Consider the following 27501-nt stretch of genomic DNA (forward strand, 5'->3'; position numbering starts at 1 on the left):
TTACAAATTTGCAGCAAGACTGAGGCCGTATTGATCTGACTGCCACAATCTCTCTGAGACCCCGCCCCACCCAACCTTCTGACTGCCCAGGGCACTGTTATTGGCTTGCTGCTAAGCTTAGCTCTGAGTGATTCAGGCAGGACCAAGTGTTCACAGCTGGGCAGCCATCGCTGTGAATGGCCTTTCCAATTGCAGCAAAAGCTGCTAGCCCTGTAAGCTACATTTCAATTCCCAGCAGATAATGAGCTGAAATTCAACAGAAAACATGGCGGAGTGAGAGACATTCCCAGATCTCTCCCCTTGAAACAACAATAAGTGGAACATCTAAAACTCAACAAAAAACACCCAAACTGCACACCAGCACGTCTGAGTGTGGGATGTGCACATAAGAGCTACCACAGGTACTTTAAGGCATTATATAAAGCAGGGATCAAGAGGCTTAGATGCCACCTACTGGAAACCAAAAGAAAAGCGCCTTCTTTGCAACAGATTACAGACAGACCTTTATGTAATAAACCTTCTTTCTGGAAAACAGCATAAATACACTTCCATTAATGCCCAGGTGGAGAAATAGTCCATTAAACACCATGAACAACCAAGGTGACAAAATAAAAATCTCCAGAAAATAAACTTACATAGAAATATGCGACTTAAATGACAAAATTTAGGATGGTACTTCTGAAAAACACTCAATGAGATTGAAAACAAATCATATCAACAATTTTAGGAATTGAAAAAACAACTAGATGAGCAGAGCAGGGAGACTGAAACCCTCAAAAAGAACCAGATAGAACTGGAGATGAAGAACACACTGCAAGAGTTGAAAAATGAAATAACAAGCTTGGGAAATAAGAGTCGACCAAATGGAGGAAAGGATCAGTGATATCAAAGACAGAAATCTAGAAATGCATCAGAAGGAAGAAGAAACCAAAGAATGAAAAATAATGAAAGAGAAATACAAGAACTAGCTGATACCATTGGGAGAGGAAACATAAGAATAATAGACATTACTGAAGGCGAGGAAAAGGAGCAAGGGCTGGAAAGCATTTTCAGACAAATAGTAGATGAGGATTTCCCAAATCTAAGGAATGAGCTGGAGCTTGGAATCAAGAAGTCAACAGAACACCCAATTATCTCTACCTAAAAAGGCATTCACCGAGACACATTGTATTAAAGTTATCAAAAATCAACAAAGATAGTAAAGTAAACAAAAATCAACAAGGCAGCCAGGGAGAGAAGAAAATGGTAACGTATAAAGGTAAACCCATCAGATTATCATCAGACTTCTCAGCACAAACCTTACAAGCTAGAAAGGAATGGAATCAAATATTTAAACTATTAAGTGAAAGGAACTACCAGCCTAGAATAACGTATCCAGCTAAGCTATCCTTTAGATATGAAGGAGATATTAAGACCTTTCCAGACATACAAAAATTGAGGAAATTCTCCAATACAAGATCTGCACTAGAGGAAATACTGAAAGGGGTCAGCTCACCTAAAACAAAATAACAACAACAACAAAAATAGATAACTAGGAATAAAATGACTATCAGGCAAATAGAAGCAGAGGAGTGCAACCCTTACTAAGAACGGGGCATTTTAGCTTAAATAATAAGTGAATTGTTACAGCAAGATAGTAATGAACGTTTAGTATACATAGGGACAAAATAAGACAACAATGACTGAAAAGGGGAGGATTCGAAGATCCCAATTCGCAAAGGGGAATGGAGATAAGGCACGCGCAGAAGAAAATGCATGACTATATATATATATATATATATATATATATATCCTTTTCATATTCATAATGGTAACCACACACCAAAGATTCAGAACTGAAGTGTATGACATAAAACAAGAAGAACCTAAGGCAAAACCCACAAAAGCCAACCAAAATAAAGGAAATAGAAACACAAGGACAAGGAAGCAATGGAAACACCAAGCTACCAGAAAGCAAAAGATAAAATGGCTATAAGACTTCATAATCACCCTAAATGTAAATGGACTGTAAAAGGCAGGGTTGCAGATTGGATCAAAAAACAAAACCCAAGTATATGCTGCCTCCAGGAGACACATCTCAGTTCCAAAGACAAATATAGACTCAAAGTGAAAGGGTAGAAAATGATATTTCAAGCAAATGGCAGTCAGAGAAAAGCGGGTGTAGCGATATTAATATCGGACGAACTAGACTTCAAAATAAAAAAAGTAAAGAAAGATACTGAAGGACATTTCATAATGATAAAGGGAATCATGCACCAAGAAGACATAACAATTATTAATACCTATGCTTCCAATCAGGGAGCCCCGAAATATGTAAAGCAATTACTAACAGAACTAAAGGGGGAAAACAGACCAAAACACTATCGTAGTAGGAGATCTAAATACTCCACTGTCAGATATGGACAGATCATCCAAACAAAATCAATAAGGAAATAACAACCTTAAATGACACATTAGACCAACTGGACATAATTGACATTTGCAGAGCCTTCCATCCCAAAACAGCTGCTTATACATTATTCTCTAGTGCACATGGAACATTCTTAAGAATTGACCACATACAGGACACAGAGATAGCCTCAACAAATATAAGAGGATTGAAATCATACCAACCATATTCTCGGACCATAATGCTTTGAAGCTGCAGATCAACCGTAAAAAGAAAGAGGGAAGAACCACAAATACATGGAGATTAAACAACAAGCTACTAAAGACTGACTGGGTCAGAGAAGAAATAAAAAGAGATCAAGAGATACATAGTAATGATAATGATAGTACAACATATCAAAACTTTTGGGACACAGCAAAAGCAGTCATAAGAGGAAAGTTCATAGCATTTACAGGCCTACCTCCAAAAACAAGAACGAGCCTAAATAAACAATCTAATGTTTCATCTTAAAAAACTAAAGGAAGAACAAATGAAGCCTAAAGTCAGCAGAAGGAAAGAAATAATCAAAACTAGAGCAGAAATAACTAAAATTGAAAACAACAACAACAACAACAACAAAAAAATAGAAAAAAATAAATGCAGCAAAGAGCTGGTTCTTTGAGAAGGTTAATAAAATTGACAAACCCCTGGCTAGAGTCACCAAAGAAAAAAGAGAAAGGACACAAACAAAATCAGGAATGAAAGAGGGGAAATGATGACTGATATCGCAGAAATACAAAGGATCATACAAGAATACTATGAAAAAGTACATAACACCAAATATAATAACCTAGAAGAAATGGACCAGTACTTGGAAAAATACAACCTTCCTAGACTGAATCCAGAAGAACTGGAAAATCTAAATAGAACTGGAAAATCTAAATAGACCAATCAGCAGTATGGAAATTGAAACAATCATCAGAAACCTACCAAAAAGTAAAGTCCAGGACCAGATGGCTTCTCCAGTGAATTCTACCAAACATTCAAAGAAAATTTAATACCTCTTCTCCTCAAACTCTTCCAAAAAAATCGAAGAGGAGGCAATACTTCCCAATTAATTTTATGAGGCCAATATTAACCTAATGCGAAACCTGGTTAAGATAACACAAAAAAAGAAAGCTATAGACCAATATGTCTCATGAACAGAGATGCAAAAATCTTAAATAAGATACTAGCAAACCGAATACAGCAACATATTAAAAAGATTATACACCACGATCAAGTGGGCTTCATCCCAGGGGCACAGGGATGATTCAACATATGCAAATCAATTAATGTGATACATCACAAACAAATTAAAAAATAATCATATGATCATATCAATAGATGCAGAAAAAGCCTTCCACAAGATACAGCATCCGTTTATGATCAAACACTTCACAAAATCGGTATTGAAGGAAAGTACCTTAACATAATAAAAGGCCATCTATGACAAACCCTCAGCCAACATTATACTTAATGGTGAAAAACTAAAAACCTTCCCTCTAAGATCAGGAACAAGACAAGGCTGTCCACTATCACCACTGTTATTCAATATAACATTGGAGGTCCTAGCGAGTGCAATCAAACAAGAGAAGAGCATCCAAATAGGAAACAAAATAGTCAAACTGTCACTATTTGCGGATGACATGATTCTCTATATAGAAAACCCTAAAGACTCCACAAGAATACTACTAGAAACAATAAGCAAATACAGTAAAGTTTCTGGATACAAAATCAAAGTTGAAAAATCCATAGCATTCCTATACTCTAACAACAAAAGTGTCAGAAAAAGAAGAAAAAATAATTCCTTTCGCAATTGCAACAAAAAGAATAAATTTAACAAAACATGTAAGGACCTATATAATGAAAACTACAAGACTCTATTAAAAGAAATCGAAGCAGATACAAAGAAATGGAAAGATGTTCTGTGTTCTCGGATTGGAAGAATCAACATAGTTAAAATAACCATATTACTTAAAGCATTATACAAATTTAATGCAATCCCCATCTAAATTCCATTGGCATTTTTTAAATAGAACGAAAAAATCATCAAATACGTATGGAAGCACAAAAGACCCCAAATTGCCAAAGCCATCCTGAGACAAAAGAACGAGGCTGGAGGCATCACTCTGCCCGACTTCATATTACAAAGTGACAGTAATCAAAACAGCATGGTACTGGCAGCAAAACAGACACACGGACCAGTGAAACAGAATCGAGAGTCCAGAAGTAAACCCATGTTTATCAAATAATTTTCGACAAAAAAGCCAAAATCATACAGTGGAGAAAAGAAAGCCTCTTCAATAAATGGTTGCTGGAAAAACTGGAAAGCTACCTGCAAAAGAATGAAACTAGACTGTTATCTATCACCACACACCAAAATTAACTCAAAATGGATTAAGGACCTGACTCTAAGATCTGAAACAATAAGATGCATAGAAGAAAACATAGGAACAAAACTCAAGGACCTTGAACTAAAAGAGGATTTTATGAATTTGACCTCAAAGGCAAGGGAGGTAAAAGGAAAAATAAATGAATGGGACTACATCAAACTAGAAAGCTTCCGCTCAGCAAAAGAAACCATCAACAAGGTAAAGAGACAACCATCTGAATGGGAAAATATATTTGCAAGCAACGCCTTCATAAAGGCCTAATATCCAAAATATACAAAGAACTCATACAACTCAATAACAACAAAAAAACAAACGACCCAATCAAAAAATGGGCAAAGGATCTGAACAGACACTTCTCCCCAGAAAACATACAAATGGTCAACAAACAAATGAAAAGATGCTCAACATGCTAGCTATTAGGGAAATGCAAATCAAAACCACAATGAAATACCATCTCACACCTGTTAGAACAGCTATAATCAACAGGACAAGAAATAACAAATGCTGGAGAGAATGCAGAGAAAAAGGAACCCTCATACACTACTGGTGGGACTGGAAATTGGTACAGCCACTATGGAAAACAGTATGGAGGTTCCTCAAAAAACTAAGAATTGATCTACCATGTGATCCAACAATCCCTCTACTGGCTATTTACTGCAAAGACTTAAAAAATCATATCCATTAAGATATTTGCACACCAGTGTTCACAGCAGCATTATTCAGTGACCAGGACATAGAAGCAACCGAAACGTCCTATGATAGATGATTGGCTAAAGAAGCTGTGGTACATATATACAATGGAATATTACTAAGCTGTAAGAAGAGATGAAATACAGCCATTTGCAACAACATGAATAGAACTCGAGATAATCATGCCAAGCGAAATAAGCCAGACAGAAAAAGTTGAAAATCACATGATATCACTTATATAAACCTAAAAGCAACAAATGCATAGAACAAACAGAGACTCATGGACATGGACTATAGACTAGTGGTTACCAGAGGGTAGGGTTTGGTGGAGGAGTGGGGCAGGAGATGGGGTAAAGGGGGTCAAATTTAGGGGGTAGGGGGAGGGTGAAGTGGGTAAAGGGGATCAAATATATGGAAGCTGAAGGAAACTGGACTTTGGGTGGTAAACACAATAGAATATACAGATGTTAAATTACAATGTGCACCTGAAAATTATATAACTGTATTAACCAGTGTTACCCCAATAAACTTAATTGAAAAAAATTAATACATAATTGTAAAGTCAATCTTCTATTTTAAATATCTGAAAAACTGGTTTGTTTTTAAAATTTATTTCCCTTACTCCTAATTACTCTTTTCCCCACTAGAATCAAACAAAAAACTTTGTTGCACACTTTTCTAAAAGCTCAGCCTGGAATTACTTTGTCTCTTCAGCTAGTGTCTTTTCTAAGGTGTACATGACTAGTTGTTTTCCTCTTTGCTTTGGTTGTAATAAGTTTAGGATTAGGACAGAGTTTTCAATTCAGTCAGTCATCATGGCCCTCCAACATCTGTTCCAGAACAGAAAGAATTCATCTACAGTGTCCACTCCCCTCACCTGCCCTGGCACTGGCAGAACCAAAGGGTTCCAGTGTTCATGCTCTGGTTATGTCCGGGTCCTTTGGTTCTGCTGGAGGAGTGCGACTTTGGTTTGGGGTGCAGTGGGGTCAAAGTTCTCTCCTCTGTGCATGCTTTAGCTGTACGACTTGCAGTTTTGGTTTGTTGCCTCAGTAAAGCAATTCAATACCTCATGAAACAGGAAAAGACAGATTCCCCCTTTTTATTGTTCACTGCTCAATCTTGAGGGACCTAGGGCAACCCCATCCAGGTTCAATTAAGATGGAGGATTATCTTTAAGATAGACTCAGATTTGTCTACCCATTTGCCCCTCTTATCTGGCTCTTACAATCTCACATGCCCACCTCCTTCCATAGTAGACCCTAAGCCTTGGACGGGGCATTCTGGGTGTTTAATTTACAACCCAAGACCTTAGCAACAGCATGGGTAGTAGCAGGCCAGGATATCTGTTCCCTAATATGAGGCAAAGACTAAAAAGTGACTGTTATGTCCCCCAGGACCCAAATCAAGATGATCATAGTGACAGTCACTGGGAAGCATGTCTAGCTGCAGTGTGAAATTGCTCGGCTCAGGAAAGTGCAGTTTTAGTTTTCAATGATTTCGAGTCAAAGGATGGGAGAAAAATTGAAAAGATGTTTGGAAAATCATAGGCAGATATTGGAGGAAACTAGAAGAATTCAAGATCTAGTACAGTTTACAAGCAGAAAACAAAACTCAAAAGACAATAAAGAGTAGACTCTAATATCCACAAAGGTATATTATAGTTTCTATGGAAACAAAATTTTCTCTAAAAATCACCCCCATTTTTACCAAAGATAGCCAAATTAAGACAAATTTATTTGCAAAATAAGTCTAGTTTCAATAAACTCGGCCTATTATTTGTATAAGTCCAGCAAGAATAGTAATTAACCATATAAGCACTTTTAAATCTGCTTTGCTGGAATTTTTTCATAAGCAATCCTCAGACTGAACTTAAAAGGGCCTCTCAAGGCCAGAAGAGCCAAGGACATGCCATCAGAGGATACCTGCAATACTTGTAGTTTTGGTCACTTCTTCTCTACTTGAGGTCCCCAACATATCCTGAGGTTCTTTCCTCTAGTTACAGTAAGTGCAGTGGTGTTGTCTCTATCCTTTAACATGTATGCAACTTGTGGGTTTTGTGCAGGCAGTGAATATCAGGCATGTTGCCCAAGGGATGAAGGCTCTAGGATCATTTGCAATGTGAGCAGGGTGGCAAAAGACCGTTGTTGCTCTTGGTAGCTGTTCCTGTCTCCGGAGTATTTTAACTGACTTCAACAGGATAAGCGGAGATCACTAACTGGCTTGGACATACCTCTCTCTCTAGCAAGAGGTATCCTATCCAACTTGGGGGAAGTTGCCAGTCCAACCCCCATTCAAGTATCTCCTCCCCTGGTTCGGTATCTCGAGGAACTATGAACAGTAGCTGACGCTGGTCCTTTATCAGCTCTGGTGCTAAGGCATCAGGTCATAGCCTTTAATAGACATGTCCAGAGGAACTTCCTTGGCATCTGTTCCTAGGACTTGGTATGGAGCCAGCCCCATACAATTATTGGTTGAAGTCATTTTTCTAACTTTCTTGGCAAGGTAGAGGATTGTTAGAGCCTGCAGCTGCTGCTCAAAGGTGTAAACCTAGGGGCATAAGGAATGGAACTGCTTTGTACCTGATTCCAAATTTTTTTTGTGTGTGCCTGGTTGGGCACCATTGTCCAGTATTACTAGAATTTTGATGCCCTGGTCTACAGCTCACGAGCAATAGTTGACCAATGCACAGATACCACCCTGTTCAGCTAGGGTATAAACCAAAACAGTTCAGTTATCTAATAACTTGGGCCAGAGAGTCTAAAGCCTCCCTTTTAAGAGGCTGCGGCTTAAGCGGTTTCATTGGCTGTTATTCCTGAAGTTACTGAAAGATTTATAAATCATGTATTCACAGGCTCCCACTCCCCACCAGGGAGAAAAGGTCCTGCTAAATGCTGGCCAAAAACCATCTTCCTGATAGCCAGGGTAGATAGAATATTGGGGATCTTCCCTTTTGAGTTTGTTAAATGTATTTAAAGAAAGCTAATTAAATTTTGTATGTACAAAGGAGATGGTTTAAAACCAAGTGGAATATTAGAAATACAGGCAAGTAAAATGAAGACACACAGAAGTGAGTCGTGCATTACTTATCTTTTGTCAGTTGTTAAACAGTCACTTGAGATCTGTTAGGGGTTTGTATCAGTATTCTGACTGTTGGGACATATCTGTGGCCAGAACTGGAGCATGTCCCCCTGATTTCTGGAAGCCTTTGGAATGAATTTTCACAGGTGGTGGGCCGTCCTGGGTGTTCTTAAGAGCCAGATCAATTTAACAGAGGAGAGTTATTAAAAGAACTTGATAGGGCCCCACCCACTTGAGCTTAAGGTGATCATCATGATGTTTGTTTTTCCATGATTTTAATAATTCCCAATCTCTCTGGGACTGTTGAGATAGAGAGGTACATCAATCGGGTCTATCATCCAGCTTAGAAGCAAACTTATGAATAGGTACAGTTAGACCTAAAGACTGACTGTAAATGACAAAAAAACTTAAGATGGCATGGTTATAGATTTGATTAAAATGCAGTTGATGAAATTTTCTTCTCTGAAACATGACATTTTAAGATAACAAATGAAAATATTATATCAGGACATTGTGGACTCTTAGAGATTATAATCTTTAGAATTCATTTAGTGATAATATATGCATACAAATATAACATAATTACTTCTTTATTCGACAAAGCTTCCCATGTAATTGTAGTATATCAAATAGACCTAATTATTTTAAATTTCCTTTTTTATACAGAGAGAGAGAGAACAAATCTTTGAGGCACTCCAGGGACCCATTGGAATAACCCAAACCCATTTCTATGTTAGGAAAAGCCTCCTTTTAAACCCTGAACTCTGGGAAGTTTGTCAAACTACATCAAAAGTTTTGAACATTTGACTAAATAGGATCGTTAGTCATTGTGAAGAAATACTTAATATCTATTTAACCAAAGTGACAATAAAAAACAAATACAGAAGTTTATAATTTCAGAATAGGAAAATTTAGTTCTTATAGAGCTAAAACTTAGTTCTTATTGAGCTTGTGTTCTTAAGTAATCAAGGCCTGATTAAGACAATATAAAACACAGAAAATTACTTTGACAAAACACAAAATCTTTGCTTTCTAGGCAGAAAACTTTTTCATAGTATTAGTAGCAGACCAATAGTCTAAGAAACTGTCCTTTTTAGCAGAAAGAGAAAACCAAACTCTAATTTTGCATCAGTTTACTTTTGATACTTCCTTTCTCAGGATTTTCTTTCCATGAACCTTCTACAACTTTGCTTTTTCCATTCAGATTTTGTCCTTTTTTGTTTTGTTTTGTTTTCTCTTTCCTATTCTGAAACAACCAGCCTTATTGCAGGAAAATATTTTTCTTTCCTTCAAAGAAAAAATTTCCATACCTTTTACTTTCTTTACTGAGAGCATATTATTTTCTTTTACATTAATTATAATTCTTAACCCTTAGAAACTTTTATTCCTATTGACAACTAAAATAAACAATTATTTACATTTTTTAGAAACATGTTTTTTTAATAAAGTACAAGACATTTATTAACAGATCCAAATTTATCTTTTAGTTTCTCTGTAATAAGAAGTCTAAAGTAGATAGACTTACCTGGCAGTGTTTCAGTATTTCATGTTATTTGGAAATATCTAGATATTCAATAATTTGTAACATTCAACTTATTTAAAATTCTAAAGTTTTAAGTTACCAAAGAGATTTAGAAAACCATTTAAGTACAAATATAATTATTTCTAAAGAGGCAGCCTAAAAGAAACTTTTAATCCCATTTACATTTATTTAATTTAGTTGCTCCTAACAATTTAGATTACTTATGAAAATTTTTATCCTACCAAGTTAATTTTCTTGCTGACAAATATTGCAACATAGAGATAACATGAACTTATTTGACTAATAATCTCAGGTCGAAGAAAAATATCATTCAATGCTGATGATTCTAAAGATATGCTTATTTAACTAAACCAGAGTCAAACTGGCTTTAATATCAGATTTTACCAGATGAGATTCTGAAAAGCATTTGGATTAGTTTATTATATATTTTTTGAGAATTCTCCTAAGAGCTTATTTGTTTAAGCCAATTGAATATTACAAATTAGCAGTGTCATCCAGTGATATAAATTTGCTACATCCAGACCATACACATGTAGACATAAACATAGAGATCTCATAGCTTTCATTTTAAAATGCTAACTTTTATGTCCCAGGTGGAATGCAAATTCGGAGGAAAAACTTGATCTACATTATGTTTTGGCAGACAGACCAAGTTAAAATCTTCCTCAGATGGCCAAAGTTTTGCATGCTGTAAGAATTCATTTAAAGCCATTTTAAAATTAATTTATAATCATAGACTGACTGTATTCCATCACTCCAAGAGGCCTGAGATCCTCTCCTTCATGGGTGCCTTTAATGATGGACTTGTCTACAAACACAAATGACAGAGGAGAGTGTGCACAATAAAGCTGTAAATCTCAGAGAGTAAACAGTGGCTTCAGATCACCGGAATTTAAAGTGGCATATTTTTCTAGAGGAAGATGGCACTGGGATGGAGCTTGAGCACAAGATGGCGGGCTACCACATGTTTAGAGAGGAAAAAGATGGGGGATGCGGGGAGAAGCCACGACGCCATTTTATCCTTCAATAGGGGCAGGCTACAAAAAGGAGAGGGCTTTTCTCTTTCATGGTGGCCACAGCAAACGAGGCATGGGATAAACTCGGGGAATTGAACTGAGGCCGCAATAGTGAGAGCACCAAATCCTAACCACTAGAACGGAAGCCAGGGAGGTGTAGGTTAAACTCTGACAGTGTGCCATATGGATTCCTCTCCCGTACCACCAAAGTTCAGGTGAGTAAACCCTAGATGCTGCCGGCTGTTTTACCATATACACTGAAAGCCCAGGAGGGGTGTGTAAAGTGCCCAGTCTCCTGGGAATGACTCGGGGCCAGAGGGACAGAGCAGTGCCTCTATTCTATGGGGTCAGAACGCTCACACAAAGGAGTTTGCTGTGGTCACCAAGAAATTCAGTTCTTCAGAGTCAAATCATTTAAATTAAAATCGATGACATACCTCACTCATATTCATACAGCTACCTCCCCACACACCGACCCATACACAACTTCAGACTTGATTTGCCAGCTCTAGATCAAATTCAAAACTGGTTTCGAGTTAAAAACAAAATTCCACGGGCCAGGTTCAAACCAACCAAATGATTTCACTCCAGATTACCAAGGTAAGTTGTCTTATATACCAGTGGGAAATTCCCTAATCACCAGAAAGGGAGAGTTTTTTTGGTGTCATCACACACGAAATTACTCACCAAGAGATGTCTTCCAAGCCAAGTACCCACTTTCTCTCACTGCAAAATAAAACCGCTGTAGGTAAGTCACGTGCGGTCAGTGGCGAGCACTGCAGGTCTGTCACTGAGTCAGTCAGTCCAGGCAGCTGCTCAGATGGAACCTGGAGAAACTGCCACTGGTCAAAAGTCGCCGAACGGGGTGAAAAACCCAGTCCGTACTAAGTTCCTTCGTAGCCGCCATTTTTGTTAATGAACAGAAAGTTCTTTTACGTGGCGCTAGCAGAGCAAAACGCTAAACGCCAAGAATTGCAGTCAAGAAAAATTAACTATTTTATTATGAATGGCGCCACTCAAGAGAACGGGAAGCTAATGCACAAAAGCCCGAACTCCTCAATCTAGGGTTTGTGGCAGATTTTTCAGGGTATAGGGGGGACTGGATATGCGGAAGCGCTGGCGGGGCAAGTTTTAATTGGAGAACCTTGGAGCTTGGCCATTTATGGTAAGAGACGTCATCACAAGATCTTCCTGGACAACACAGTCTTTGCTTCTGAAATGGTTCCGGTGTTCCAGTTCCGGTTAAATCCCAGTCCTTTGGTTCCATGGAGGGTGGGGCCAGCGACATTTTGTTTCCTGATACCGCTGGAGGTCAAAGTTCGCTCCTCCACACATGCTTCTGCTTTGGTTGCTTGCTTGTGGTTTCGGACTGTTATCTCTGAAAAGCAGCTCAGCATCTCATTAAACAGGATAGGACCTTTTTGAGCTGGTTCTTCGGTTACACGTGGCCCATAATTTTAAAAAAATACTGGTATACTCTTCATATTAATGTGGTTTTTATTCTCAAGGCTCAGTCTTTATGTATTTTTACTGTAAGTCACTTAGAATTCTTGGAAATAGGGAATAACCATAAAAAATATAATCAAACTATCCACTTTCCCCTTTAAAATAATAAAAAGAAAGTGATGCAGTAATGCCAGTACTGCCCACTACATTAAAAATCGTATCTTAAGTAAATGGTACCTAGCAGGATTGCTGGCACATGATAAGGTGAGTATTGTTGCTGCTATTTTGTTATCTTTTAGAAATAGGACTCTTAGAAATGAAAAGGACCCTAAACATTGTCTTAGCTAATTCTTTTGTTTTATTGGATGAAAAGACTAAAGCCCAGAGAGAGCATGTGGCTTGCCAAATCTTAGACTGCTAGAACAGTAGGAAACTGAGTCAGAACTGAGGTTTCTTGGCTCTTCCACTATACCCCATTATCCCCCAGGAATTTATAAGATCCCTATGCTGCTGCCTCTGCCGGTCTTCCACTAGACTTAATCCTTTGCAGTCAGGGACAACATCTTGCTCACCATTATATTTGCAATACTTAGTACAGTGCCTGGCTCGTAGTAGAGGCTTAGTAAATACTTGTGGAATGTTTTAATCAGGTCTTGTGCCTGTGGGTAGGTAAACTGAGGCTTTGTCAAAATCGTCAAACTTGCAGCATACGGTCTCAAGGAGGGAGGGCTCTGGGAGACAAAACTTTTATGTTGTAAAGTTACCTTTAGCTTTCTACTGCATTAGCAATTGCTTGTGATAATACTTATTATAGTCTATAAAAGAAGAATCCATGTCCCACTGAGTAGTAATTAAGCCTTATTAAGTAAAAAATTAGCTATATTATTTTGTTTTCTAATGTCCAAATATTTTAAGCTTGAGTCTGTGGTTCAGAGTGTAGCACTTCAGAGGAGACCCAAAGTGTCTGTGCTTACTGTAATGTGTATAAGGAGAGATTTAAAGAGACTGACTGACAGACTCAGCAATGTTAAATGCATGCCCAATGTGGAGTGAATCAAAATGCACAGACTTGTTCCTCTCCCTTAAAATGAACAAATGAAAATATAGATTCCTCTCAGGTAGTAGATACCAAACAACACATAAGTGTTATGATATCGAAGGACTAGCTCTGGAATTGATGAAACTAGGCAAAGCCAGAGAAGTTGAGAGTAGGGAGGCTAGTTTAGGCAGAGGTTTTAGGGTAGCAGTGTGAACTTGAATAAAATCAGTTGACTTTATTCCGTCTCATCAGTGTAAAATGCAGGCGGTTATGCCCTGCCTACTTCCTGGGCAGGGAATTTTACTGAATGATTTAAGGTTCTTTCCACCTCTAAAATCAAAGTGTCTGGAAGTAGCTTAAAGCAGAGTTTTAAAGAGTGGAGGCATGAAAGGAAAGGAGTGAAGACAATTAGAAAGTTTTGTGAAAATCTAAGAATTAGACTTAGCAAGTGTGTGTAGGGAATAATCAAAGCAGTAACCACGAGGGAGAGGGAGACTATAAGAGAAAGGTGAGGAAGTGAGTTAAAAGAAACCTCAAGGCTTGATGATGGCCTAGGGCAGATGGTGGTGTGGGTGAAGGGAGGGGGAGAGATAAATGAATTGAAACAGATCAAGTGGATGAGCTGGTTATTAAGAGGACAAATCTTGTTAAAAGTAATGGAGTTAGTTGGAAAAGGAAGATAGCTTAAGGAGAAGTGATGTGGAACTTAAGGAGAATAGCAGATTTTAGAGGTGTCAGTAGTATCTCTGACATTAGGATAGAAATATCTGTGTAGTTCTCAGGAGAGTGGCAGGATGGTGAGGAAACTAACCTTTCTTCAGTGCTTCCTGCCATGTTGAGTACTTTACATAACTTCATTTTATTTAATTCTCACATTAATCCTACAAAATTTGTAATATTCCCATTTTACAGCTAAGGAAAATACAGTTTAAGAGCTTAAGTAACACCCAAGGACTTCTCACCTCAGTAGAGTGACAGATATCGAGTGGGAACTCAGGTCTCTCGTTGCATATCTATGCTTTATCAAACCATTGTCAAAACCCTATGCTTGCGTCTTTGTCTTGAAATGATCCACCTTTGCAGGAGAAAGCTGCCTTTCTTCTTTTTCATAATTTATAAAAAGATAAAGGTTGTTCAAAAAAAGTTACCAGGTTGCTACAAAGATGGGTAAGAAGCTGTTTAGTTATCTTGCTGTTTGAGGGGACTCAAATCCTATTGCATTATGCTAGCCCTTTTGGAATACAACTGTGGAAACAGTGTTCCTATATATCTTCAAATGACTACTAGTATATGTCCAGAAAGGGTAAATATGTAGAGACGGAAGGTAGATCAGTGGTTGCTTAAGGCTGGAGGAGAAACGAGTTTAGAAGTGATAGCTAAAGGATATGAGGTTTCTTTACAAGATAATGGAAATGTTCTAAAATTGATTATGACGATGGTTAATAATTTTGCAAATGTAGTAAAAACAAATTGCACACTTAAAAAAAAATATTAGTGTGTAGAAGGGGGATAACCCAGATCATAAGAGTTACAAGGGAAGGATTGTAACAAAATCTCACCCATTTTGGGGAACATGGCAGCTACAGCTAGGCCTAAGGAAGCTGCTGGTTTCATTCAGCTGTGGCGGGGAGGGGAGTTGGTATGAGGGAGGCCAACACACCCAGGCCAGGGACTGGGAGGAGGGTCCCCTCCAGCCTTTAGCTTCTGGGTGGGACTCAGCTCTTCCAGACATGGGAGTTTGATTAAGAAACTAATGTGGTGTGGGTATGTGAGAGTAGAATGATGAGTGAGCAGTTGAGAACGTGAGCTGTCTAATGTTTTATATCATGTATTACCATTTGAAAACCCTTTAAGCAGTGTTTTATAAGCATTAAATCTTCTGACTTTCCAGCTGCATGTTTATATGGGCTGTCCCTCCTTTTCTTTGTTAAGTCAGACTCATTGTGGTTTTGGGTATTTTTAGGCTAACTAGACATCCCAGAAACCATCTGGTCTCTTGGCAGGGAAATTTTAAGCCAGTTGTTTTTCAGACAATGCTGCTTTCTCTTGTTTATAACTTAATAATGATTTTGGAAGAGAGAGCTTCCCTAGGCATACTGGGTCTGTTCTATGGCAGAGTAGAATAGGATGTAAGGTCAGTGTATGCTGTGGTAGAAAGAGCACAGGCCTTAGAATCATAGAGATAACAGGTTTAAATCTTGGCTTCAGCTGTGCACCTTGGAAAGATCACTTGCCTCAGTTCTTCATAAATTGAGGATAATGCTACGTATCTCATAGGGTTTCTGTATGGATTAAATGAGATACAGTATATTTAAAACACAGCAGAGTGCCTGACCGTTAAGAGGTTCCTAATAAATATTTAAGTTTTCTTAAATTGGGGAGAGGCATCTGTACATATTTTTATTCATTTATAAGAAATTTGTTGATGTATCCACTGTATGCCAGGTACTGTGTCGGGATCTGGGATACAGAAATGGGTCTGTACTAGGTGGGAAGAATAGTTACTTTCCTTATTTTTCAGCAAAGGATTGTTTGAGCTCTTTCAGTCCTAAGAATGTTATCAAGTTCACTGTTGTTGACTATTCTCACCCAGCATTTTGAAGCCTTTTAATGTGACCGAATACTACAATAATATCTGTATGTTATATTTGTGGTTGATACAATATTTTCATATTCATGGTTTTTGTGACTTTTCGTGTGATGACACGTTGGAGGGATTGAGCTATATAGGATCAAAGGTTTTGTATGCTATTGAAATTGATAGTAATTTGAAATAGATTGTTGTAAATCAAGATATTAATATAATCAATCCACAGGGCAACCATTAAGAAAATAAACTTACACAGTACTATATGTCAATTATATCTCAGTAAAACTGGAAAAAAAAGGAAGAACATCTAGATTGCAAAGAAAGAAGCAAAACTATCACTATTCATAGGTGGCATGATATTATTAATAGGAAATCCTAAAGAATTCATGGAAAAATAAAACAAGTAATAAATAGCAAAGTTGCAGGATATAAGATCACTGCACAAAAATCAGTTGAATTTCTATACACTAATAGTGAACAATCTGAAAATGTAATTAGGAAAGCAATTCCATTACAATAGCATCAAAAAGAATAGAATAGTTATGAATAAATTTAGACAAGAAGGTGTAAGACTTGTACAGTGAAAACTGTAAGACATTGTTGAAAGAAATTGAAGACCTAAATAAAAGGAAAGACCTTCTGTGCTCATGGATTAGAAGACTTAATATTGTTTGATGGTAGTACTCCCCAACTTGTTTTGCAGGTTCATTGCAGTACTTATTAAAATTCCCATCTCCTTTTTTGCAGAAATGAAAAGCTGTTACTAAAATTCACATATGGAATTCCAAAGGATCCCAGATAGCCAAAACAATCTTGAAAAAGAACAAAGGTGAAGGACTCACACTTTCTGATTTCAGAACTTACTGCAAAGCTACAGCAATCAAGAGAGTGTGGTACTGAAATAAGGGTAGATATATCAATCTTTGGAATAGAATTGAGAGTCCAGAAATAAACTCATATTTCTGATACAGGTGATCAAACACCTGTGATCAGCTGATTTTCAATAAGGGTGCCAAGACCATTCAATAGAGAAAAGAATATTCTCTTTGCATATGTTGTTGGGACAGCTGGATATCCACATGCCAAAGAATAAAGTTGGACCCCAACCTCACATCATACATAAAAATTAAGTCAAACTGGATCAGATACCTAAATGTAAGAGCTAAAACTCTAAAACTCTTGGAGAATTTAGCTGTATAATCACTGCTCTCCTATAGCACTTGAGTGCTATGGTGTGGTGAACTTCAGTGACTAGATGCTTCTGTGGGTCTAAATGATCTTTTCATCAATCTGTCTCCAGTGCTTTGTATGGATTTGGTACTTAGTAAAATCTGATGACCAAATGAAGAAGAAACAAGGACAGCTTTAATTGTACTGAGGATTGCCCAAAAGATTTTATATTTGAGTGCTGCAGAGGCCCCTTCCTGGGCCTTTTCTTTCACCATAATGAAGAGGTTCTCCCCAGCTATAGGTAGTTGTCATTTGTACAGCTGATAACTTGGGCATGTAGCCAGTGTCAGTTCTGTTACTGCTGACAAAATGGATTCATAGCCTGTTTTTTTTAAATTACATTAAGCTAATTCTTAATTGTGGAATTTTAGACCTTACAGTATAGGTATGGCCTCAGTTTGAACACTTCTAATGACATGGAGCTCATTACCTCCCAAGGCAGCTATCAGTGAACTGCTCTGACTATTGAAAGTTATAAAATTCTTAGGTCGATCAGAAAAAGTTTTCCTCTAAGTGTCTACTTGTTTCTCCAATGGAATCATGCCAAACAAGTCCTATATTTGAAATAATCATGCTATCTCTTTCAGCTCTGTCCATTCCTCCTATACCCCAAAGTGTATGTTATTCACCCTACCATTTTAATCTGCCATCCAATTTGCTTCTGGGGGCCTACACCCCTGACAGTTTGTGTGAGTTCTGGGAATGCAAATGATTTCAGTACTATTCTAGGTAAAATACAAACTAAGCAGCAGCCTTTTTAGGGTGATATTGAAGTTTCCTACCTGCTCCAAAGTATATCTCCCACTAAATCGTACAACTCTCACATTATTTGTTTAGGTTCACTGTTGAATTTCTTGGTAAAATGCAGACATCTGATGTAGGTTTGCTACCACTTTCTCCTATTAATACCATAGCATAGATTAGTCTAAGAGATTGGAGCCATCTAGTAAGGTGATGTGGCCATGAGACATATGATGAGAAGGTTTTGAATGGGAGGAATAACATGGAAATGCTGGAATAGAAGCCATTGTGGGTAGGTAGGACAGGCCTTTGCTAGAGATGTAGGGCATGGAGAGGCATCCTGGGAATATACCTTATTACCAGCTTTATAAGTTTTCTCTGAGCTCATCCTGGTATATTAAAAATTTTAAAGTAAATCTTTTGCTATAAAAAGTAGATATGATGTATTCTATTCCAAAGTTAAATTGAACTATTCAAGGAAATAATTTCCATTTTGGATCATCTGCATGGCTGTGTCTACCTTGACTTCTGGAAAATTCTTATTTATCTTTCAAAATACAAATGCCACAAAAAAGGCTTTTCCAATCCTGCTCTCACTCCATCTTAGGTACTTAATAACTCCCTCTTTTAAGACAATCTGTGTTTTAGGGACACTTTTTGTTGTTGTTATACCATTTCACTGTATTATATTGAACTATTTATTTGTGTGCCTCATTGACTCTGATTCCTCGAAGACGTAGACTGTGTCTCATTCTTCTCTGTATTTTCAGTGCCCACACAGTGATCTCGGCACCTGGCTTATAGAAAGTGTATAATAAATGCTTGTTGAATAGAGTTGTAGCATAGGTATGTATCAGTTGCAAACTTTTGTAAAAGCGTTATTCTCACCAGACATGTATTAGGCAAGAGTTGGAGAGTAGAAAACAAAGGTGAGTAATAGGATAATCAAGAATTTCTACTTAGTCTGTGGGTTAGGTGACAGTCATCTGCATGTAATTCTTACACAGTAAGATTAATGTTATGATATAGTTACTGTGGGATTTGATTGGGTTGTAAAGTCATAATGTAATGCATACGTAAGACAAAAAAAATCATTTGTTCTTGAAACTTCTTAAATCACCAGGATTTATGCCTTTGGAATCTCAAATGTAATGGATTAAGGGAAAGAGTACATTTAATTTTGACTCCCTACATAAAAATCTAGTGCATTGCTATTCATTTTATAAGTACTTAAGTATTTGTTTCAGGGCTTATTAGATTGCTTGAGGAGACATTTGGAGGGGAAGAAAATCTGTTGTTTGCAAAGATGATTTAGCATTGTATCCACCCTGTTAAGGAAGGTGAAATATCCCTACATCTCTCAAAGCATGAGCAAAACAGTTGTTGGTCTTGTGTCCATTAAGCAGATCTTGTTTGGAAACAAAGAACTTAAACTAAATGCCCTCTCTGGATATCTCTTTCTCTTTTGACAGGATTTGTTCTTAGAATACGTTTTGTTAATAAAATAACTAGTTTTCTGTTGTAATTGCCCAAGGGAATTGTTTTTCTTGGTGGGTGGCTTTGAAAGCAAATTATGGCCTACTCTCGACTATTTGTCTTTTATTTATTCTTTTTTAGGAACCTAAATTCCAAGGTGGAAAGGAGTCAGAGCTGCAGTGACACTGCTCAGGACAGAGCAAAGGGCAGACTCAGAGCAGCAAGCAAAGCCAAGGTATACATCAGACACTGGCTTCTGGGCCTCTCTACTCCCATCTCATAACCTCCTGCCTGTGGCCACAAAAGAAGCCACTCCAGATGAGAAAGGCAGAATGGATGCTAAGCATACTAGTTATGTTGGAGAATTTAACAAATAGATGTGAAGGAAGAGAGTTTAAATTAGTAGCCAGATGGGTGGTATGACGGTTGATAAAAGTTCTAGATGAGGATTTTTTCCCTCCGTAGATTTTAAATTTTATTAATTGTTTCAAGTGTGTAGGAATTTCTGCAAATGGTATACATTCTAGGTTAGGGATTTTCCACATTTCCTAGGCTCACATCACCCTTTATCCCTTTTCTTACCTTTTCCTTACCTATCGCTCTTCCATTATGAAGAAATTATGAAGAAATATATATGTGTATATATGTGCATATATATACACACACACACACATATGTACACACATATATAAATATGTATACACATATATGTGTGTGTGTATATATATGTATATATAATCTTTTTAAATCTCTTTTAGGTCACAACTATAACCCCAACCTCCAACCCCATCATTGGTGTCCTCTTGTCCACTCAAAACAACCGCTGCCTCTCGGCCCCTGACTTAACCATTGAAAAGCGTCTGCCCTTCAGCTCCCTGTCATCCTTGGCTTCCTTGCACAAACCAGAGCGCTCCATCAGCCCTGAGAGCAATGACAGCATCTCCGAAGAACTCAACCATTTCAAGCCCATTGTCTGCTCACCATGTACTCCTCCTAAGAGACTCCCTGATGGCCGCGTGCTGAGTCCCCTCATCATCAAATCAACACCCCGCAATCTAAACAGAAGCCTGCAGAAGCAGACTTCTTATGAGGCCAGTCCACGGATCCTTAAAAAGTGGGAACAGATCTTTCAGGAGCGGCAGATTAAAAAAACCTTTTCAAAAGCCACCCTCACTTCCCTGGCTCCAGAAACGGGGGAAGACTTGCTAGTCTCTGAAGTTATCCATTCTAGCAAGGAGAAGCCACTTCTGGCTTTAAATACAAGACTGTCCAGTGGGCATGCACTCTCTGAGTACACTGGACCCACCTCCGCTGACCTTGATTATTTCCCCTCTGTTAGCCAGACAAAAGCAGGACAGGGCAGTGGTAGCAAAAAGAGCACTGAGATCCCACTGGAAACCTGCTGTTCTTCAGAACTCAAAGTGGGAGCCAGTGGAACTTCTTTGGAGAGAGAGCAATTTGAAGGGTCAGGGTCAAGCCCAGATGCCAAGTTAGACAAAACCTGTATAAGCACAGCTATGAAAATTTCGGCAGTTAATTCAGTGCTACCCAAAAACACTGTTTTGGGTGGGGTCCTCAAAACAAAGAAACAGCTGAAAACAGTGAATCATTTTGACCTGCCTAACGGTATCCTGGCAGACAACCTAGATGAGGAGCCACTTCCCTCCTTGCGCCGGGGCCGGAAAAGACACTGTAAGACCAAGCACTTGGAACAAAATGGCTCTCTTAAGAAACTGCGACAAAGCAGTGGTGAGATGGGCCTGGCCCCAACAGACCCAGTACTTCAAGAGAGGGAGCAGAAACTGCAGCAAGAGGAAGAGGACCGACAGCTGGCTCTGCAGTTGCAGCGCATGTTTGACAATGAGAGGCGGACTGTAAGTCGGCGGAAAGGAAGCGTGGATCAGTATCTCTTACGGTCCAGCAGCATGGCCGGGGCCAAGTAGCACCGAATAGAACAGTGTTGCCTATTTTTAAGAGGTCTTTGGGCTTGATCATTTATCCTGTAGAGCTGAATGTTCTCACTTTGGGTTTCTTTTTATGTCTGGTGGTTCTGAGAGGTTCCAGGACCTTTGTAGTCTGTATCCAAGGGAACTGCGTCTCTGCCTCCCTGTGACCCAGGCCAGAAGCACTCCCCACCCCCTAAGTGACCCCACACCCAAGGGCTGTTCTGGGCCAAATCTGGCAGCACCCACTTGGAATGAGATTCAGGAGCACAATGGCCAGAGTTAGAAATGGTAGAGGAAAGAGGGGATACCTTCTCAGACTGATAGACCTCCTGACTTCTTTCAGCAGGTTTTTTATTTTTTTTTAAATCAGCCTTGCAGATAAAAATTAGTTCCCTCTTTTCAAAGAAGTAGAACAGTATAGTTCTCTACAGATCCAAAAAGATTATGTCCCCCCTTTCCTTACCCTTGCCCCACAAGTAAATATACCTAATGAAATCTGTTGAATTCATGCTTCTACAAAAGCTAATTCACCATCCCTGTTTAAAAAATAACATGTATAATGCCATGTAGTTGACAGACCATGTTTAGTTATGGTTTAATTTGATCTTCCCAGGAGACCTAACATGTAAGTGGGATTGGCCTCATTTTTAGATGACGAAACTGCAGTGCAGATATTCAGGTTCTCTCACCTACTAAGTGGCACAGCCCAGACTGACTGCTGGGTCTCCCAACAACAAATCTCATGGATTTTCCACACTAACAGGTCGCCATAATGGACTACAAAACAAAGGCATGCCAGGGGATCATAGGGAAAGCTGGCTAGGCATTGCGTACCCATCGTGCAAAATCCACATGCAGATAATTGAGATTGACTGGAAGCATAAACAAACATACACTGTGCATTTATCCCCCTGCCCACGCAGTTTACAGTCTTCTGTTTTCCTGGTGATCCCACCCTGTGAGATAAATGACAGATGTCATCATTACTCTCTACATGGCCAAGGGTTATCTGCAATGTTGATCTAAAATCCAAAAATCTTTGCCCAGGAGTCAGGCAAGAACAGTGCTGAAACTCCATACTATGGAAACAAGGTATCTAGCTGGATGCAGCTGGTAAATTCAGTCCCATGGACCTTTGGGGTTTATTTTCCTTAGCAGCTGACACCATGTGTCTTTTGCATCCCTGGTGGTGCTTGGTGCTTCTGCCCATCTGGGCTCATTGAGAATAGGGATTAAGATATGATTTTTAGGGAATCTCAGATAGGCTGGCATTCTCAGTGCATGTATGAGCTGTTACTATAAAGTCATGTGACTAGCATTTTAACAAATCTTACAGAGCTATATATCCCAATGTCTGTTGTCCCCCTTGAATGGTCCCAGCAGGATACTGCATAATTTTTTCCAATGATGTTGCCCTTGGTGAAAACATTTCTGGAACTGTCCTCAAAGTCTAGAAACATAGACTCCTCAAATATCAGAACTGGAAGGGGCCTTAATGGTCATCTCTTCCAACTTCTTTCTCTTATTAAAGCAGAAGCTAAGATCTGGAACAGTGACTCACTTACTGATCAGGGTCACTAGGAATTTACTAAATAATCTTTTCTCAGGAGATTTGCCTCCCTTCTCTGGGCAAATCTTTACTATTTTGGGGTTATAGGAGAGAGAATTTTAAGTTTGAAACTAGTCAGAAGCTATTTGAAGCCTCTGGAAGAGAAGGTGAATGGGTTAATAATGCAGCTATAAAGTAGAGCCATTTTGTATGCGTATGTGTGGCTTATAAACAGTTCCCAGAGAGAAGTTCCAGAGATGTCTTAAGCATTTTGGTGATCATTGAGATATGTGGAACCTCCTCAGTGACTACTTTGGTGGGGAGTGTCACCCACTTGAATGTATGTTTTCTGTGTTCTCTGTGCACACGTGCAGATGTATGCTTAAAAAAACATACGTCAGTCTCATGACTTTATATTCACACCACTTCAGTTTTAGGTCCTACCAGCAACATATATCCTTTAAAGGCTACTGGAGGGCATATTGGTGCCCAAGATGAAAGAGTTGGCACTGGTCTGCAGAAGACAGAGAGGGTGACTTAGCAAATGCCCTTAGAGAAAATATTAGTTACTGCCATTTCGTAGAGTTCGTTTTTGATCTTAGTAAATATTATTGGGAGGCTAGTCTCATTGGTTATAGCAAAAACACTTATTTTTCCACTTGCCACCATTTTCTCCAATAATTTGAAAAACACTTTTCAGTTGTAACTGATTTTTGTTTTTGGAAAAAAGATAAATATTTTTAATAGAAAAGATATATATTTTAAATATTTTCCCAAAGTAATACTTTCATTTGAAGAAGTTGCATATCTGTAGCAACAAGTTTTAGCTTCAGGTGCAGAGTGAAAATCTACTTCTTGTTAAAACAGCGAATATTCTGAACTCTGGATCCATCTTACTGACTTTCCCCCTTACACCTGCGACAGTGGTATTGACAGTTGTTGTTTGCCAGACTTCCAGCTGAGCAGTAGTCCTTCAAATTTGGCAATGCAGTGGAGGCTAAAGAGGGAAGAGGCTTAATCTTTAATCTGCTTGGCTTTGGAGAAGGAAAAAACCACTTAGGTATTATCTGTATTTTAAGATGCTTCCCATACTTAATAACTCAAACCTGAACACTTTTTTTTTCTGAAAAATTTCCCTCTCCTGTTGCTTGTGAAGTTGGTCACAAATGGAGTTGCCGACGTGAATTCTTTGGAGAAAAAGAAAGACAAAGAACAAAAATAAAATGAAGGGGAGGGTTTCTGAGCTAGAATGAGAGGTACACTATTTTACAAAACATTTCTCACAAATTATTGGAATCCAATTCATCATACAAATTTCCCTTGTTCTTCTAACTCTGTTCCTTATGCATATGCATTCTTTGTTTTTTCTCATTGAGGGGAAAGTTATGAGAGGTTAGAAGATGGAGGTCATTCTGATGGAAAATATAAAAAATGTGGTACCCTGAGAATGGGTCTCTCAGCCCTTTTCTGTAGAGTAGAAGACACTTTGGAATCATGATTCTGTTGATTATATCTGCCTGGAAGAAGTCATCTGGGCCTGTTGGGTTGGTGTCAAATCATGGGAGTATTTATCCAGCCCCTGGCCTTCTTCATATAGTTGCCTCTTTTTAAAAGGTTAATTCTTGGCTGAGGCTTCCCAGGAAAACCTTTTATAAGTGGCTTCATTTCTTTTCTTAAAATTAATTTTTAAATTTTTGCCTGGAGGGAACACTGATGATGAATGCCTTCTGTGTTTTTGTTCATTTTCCCAAAAAAGAAAAATGCCCTTGAGAGATTAAAGCTACTTAATTGCTGTTTGATTACAAACTGACTAAAATGGGAAGCTGCCACTGTGCTTGACTGGTGAAGCTGATGACCGAAGGCTGTGCTGTTCGTCCTTTCTGCTCCATATGACAGACGTTTCCTGAGCTTCACACTTGTGCCAACCTTGTGCTGGGTCGTGGAGATACAAAGATGGAAAAGACAGTCCCTGATCTTGTGGAGCTCAATGTCCAATGGAATGTATTTGAATGTATATGTGGCGGGAGATTTTGTTAATGGTCTTACGAAAGGCCACTTCTTTCATAGTGATGATCTTGGATGGTCCCATTCAAGATATGGTCCAGCACTAAGCAGGCTGCCTTGAACATTTTAGATATCCCCATCAGTATTTGTGAATTTGATTGTAACACTATTTTCCATTTTCTCAGTAATTTTACCAAGGGAGAATGAATTTTCTCCTTCAATGATGATAGGACAATAAGATCTCTTCAGGAGCTGCTTTAGCATGAGCCCCAAGAAATGAGGCAGGTTGTGTGGATCACTGATGTGGTCAGAGGAGGCCCACATCTCAACTTAGTAACCTCCTAAGCTCTAACCCAGTCAGACTTCTCAACTACACTGACAGCAGCTTGGGATTCCTTTCCTCTTTTGTACCTGGCTTTTCATTGAGAAGGAAGGTCAGCAGAAGTAAGGAAGGAAAGGAAAACTGAAGACCAGATCATAATCATAAAATGTTATATAGCTGGGATGGGCATGGAAATCAAGTCAAACCCTTCCCCCTTGCCATCCCTCATCTTTTTTAAGAAATTAGGAATTTGATATTCAGTGTCCTATTTTGTACTCTAGTTTCCTAGAGTCTGAATAAATAGTCTTTTAAGTCACAGACACACAATTTGCTAACGAGGGGGTCACCCAAATAATTTAGACTTTAACGACTTTTCTTCCTGATTTTTTTGGTTAGAATTAAAATGTACCTATCTATATCCCCTGAATACACACCCAGGAAGGGAAAAGCCCCGTAGGATGAGGATTGTGATTATGGAATCTAGGGAAGTGGTATATTTTTATTGGAACAGTCATTTTAACTACCAAGGGTTAAAACCCAGCCAGCCCTTCATTTTTCTTTGAAAATCAAGAACTCCTTAAGGATTGAAATCTTTCTCAGCCAGCCTTTTCCTTCAACCAATAGAATGGTCTTCTGGCCTGGTTTTTAGAAGTGAATATAGTTGCTTATAAATTGTTGTGACTCAATGAGAAAGCAGGTCTGCATTTCTGGGGGCAGGGGCGAGGAGGAAGTGGGATTCTAGGGAAAGAGGCTGCTGAATAGATTTTCCTCCAAAGATGATCCAGAAATGCATCTTTACACATGATTATTATCCACTGTAACTTTCTGAAAAAGACTGTTCTACAGAAAAAGAAACATACAGAGGTCACCAGTTTAGAGGTTGGTTAAATTGGATGATGGAAAAGTGCCAAGACTGTATGTTACATTGTTCTATGTATTATCAGTATTTTTTCTTCCTAAGAAAAATATTTACACACTTTGTGAGTAAATGCTTCCTTAATGTCTTGTCGGTAAGTGTGGGAGGCAGCCTCAACTTGGAGCAGGCTCCCTCTTTTCTGGTGTCTTAAGTGGAGAACTAGTTGGAAAAAGCCAAGTTAAGGCCAGCCTTGCTCATCTTCCTTTCCTCTAATAAGGGGTAAAAACAGGCAATGCACTCCTCAAAGATCAAGCAGTTAGAGTTCAAGAGTAGCTTTTGTGCCCTGGCTCCAGAAGGCAGCAGTCAGATTCTCCCTTGTTGGCCCTGCCCACCCTCTTAAGCTGTGCCACCAAAGGGAGCAGGGGCTCTCCCTCAATGTGCTTAAGCCTTAGCCTCCAGTGGAACACTCAAAGTCCCAATGAGAACATGGAAAACTATGCGAGGAAAAATGGTTACCTTAAATGCCAACTAATAGATTTGGAGGGGGCGGTATTTGATGTGCTATTTACTCTCAGTTATGTTAATGCAAACACAGTCATTATTAGGACCTTTTCCCTTCCCAGCTAGAAATAGAGAATGAGTTGTATATTGGTTTTATTCAACTTGCTGTCTGCATTAGAGTTGGAGAAGGGACTTGGATCCGTGTGGACTGCCACAGCTGGCTGTCTCCTCAGACTCATCATAAAGAGCATTTTGACGAGAGGACTCAGACCAGAGCATGCCCTGTCAGGGATGCTTCCGCCACCAAGGAAATGGCACAAACTCAAATGGGATGTGATGTGTTATTTGAACAGTACCAAAGTGCATTCTTCAATGTATGTTTACCTGCTTGAGGAGAGGCCCAAGTCGAGAATATAGTAAAGCACTCATGAAAGTGAATGTTCTGTTTCTAGTCAAAGTCTTATCTCTGGAGAGCGATCTCAGGCAAATCTGGGCTAAGCTTAGACTACGTGCGTTTGTTATTTGATGGGAGATGCCCCACGTTGGAATGTCTTGCTTTGGCATTCAGAAGGATGAGAGAAATTAGTCGGGATGGGGTTTCTTTCCATGGTGTACAACTGTCTTTTAAGCTCTAAGTTATTTTTGATTTATGACTTATTGCCATATTCAGC

General features: G+C 38.7%; 1 protein-coding gene across 1 annotated transcript in view; it reads left to right on the plus strand.

Annotated features, from left to right (window-relative positions):
• RNF169 (ring finger protein 169) overlaps window positions 1-27268 on the plus strand; it is a 78650-nt gene extending 51382 nt beyond the window's left edge. Inside the window, exons 5-6 of the mRNA XM_039848049.1 lie at window positions 19794-19887; window positions 20411-27268. Coding sequence (XP_039703983.1) covers window positions 19794-19887; window positions 20411-21595 — 1279 coding nt within the window. The 3' untranslated portion in view covers window positions 21596-27268. The remainder of the gene's footprint in view (window positions 1-19793; window positions 19888-20410) is intronic.
• Window positions 27269-27501: the final 233 nt, after the last annotated feature.

Source organism: Pteropus medius, unplaced genomic scaffold (assembly GCF_902729225.1).
Source record: "Pteropus medius unplaced genomic scaffold, Ma_sr-lr_union100, whole genome shotgun sequence".
Taxonomy (NCBI): domain Eukaryota; kingdom Metazoa; phylum Chordata; class Mammalia; order Chiroptera; family Pteropodidae; genus Pteropus; species Pteropus medius.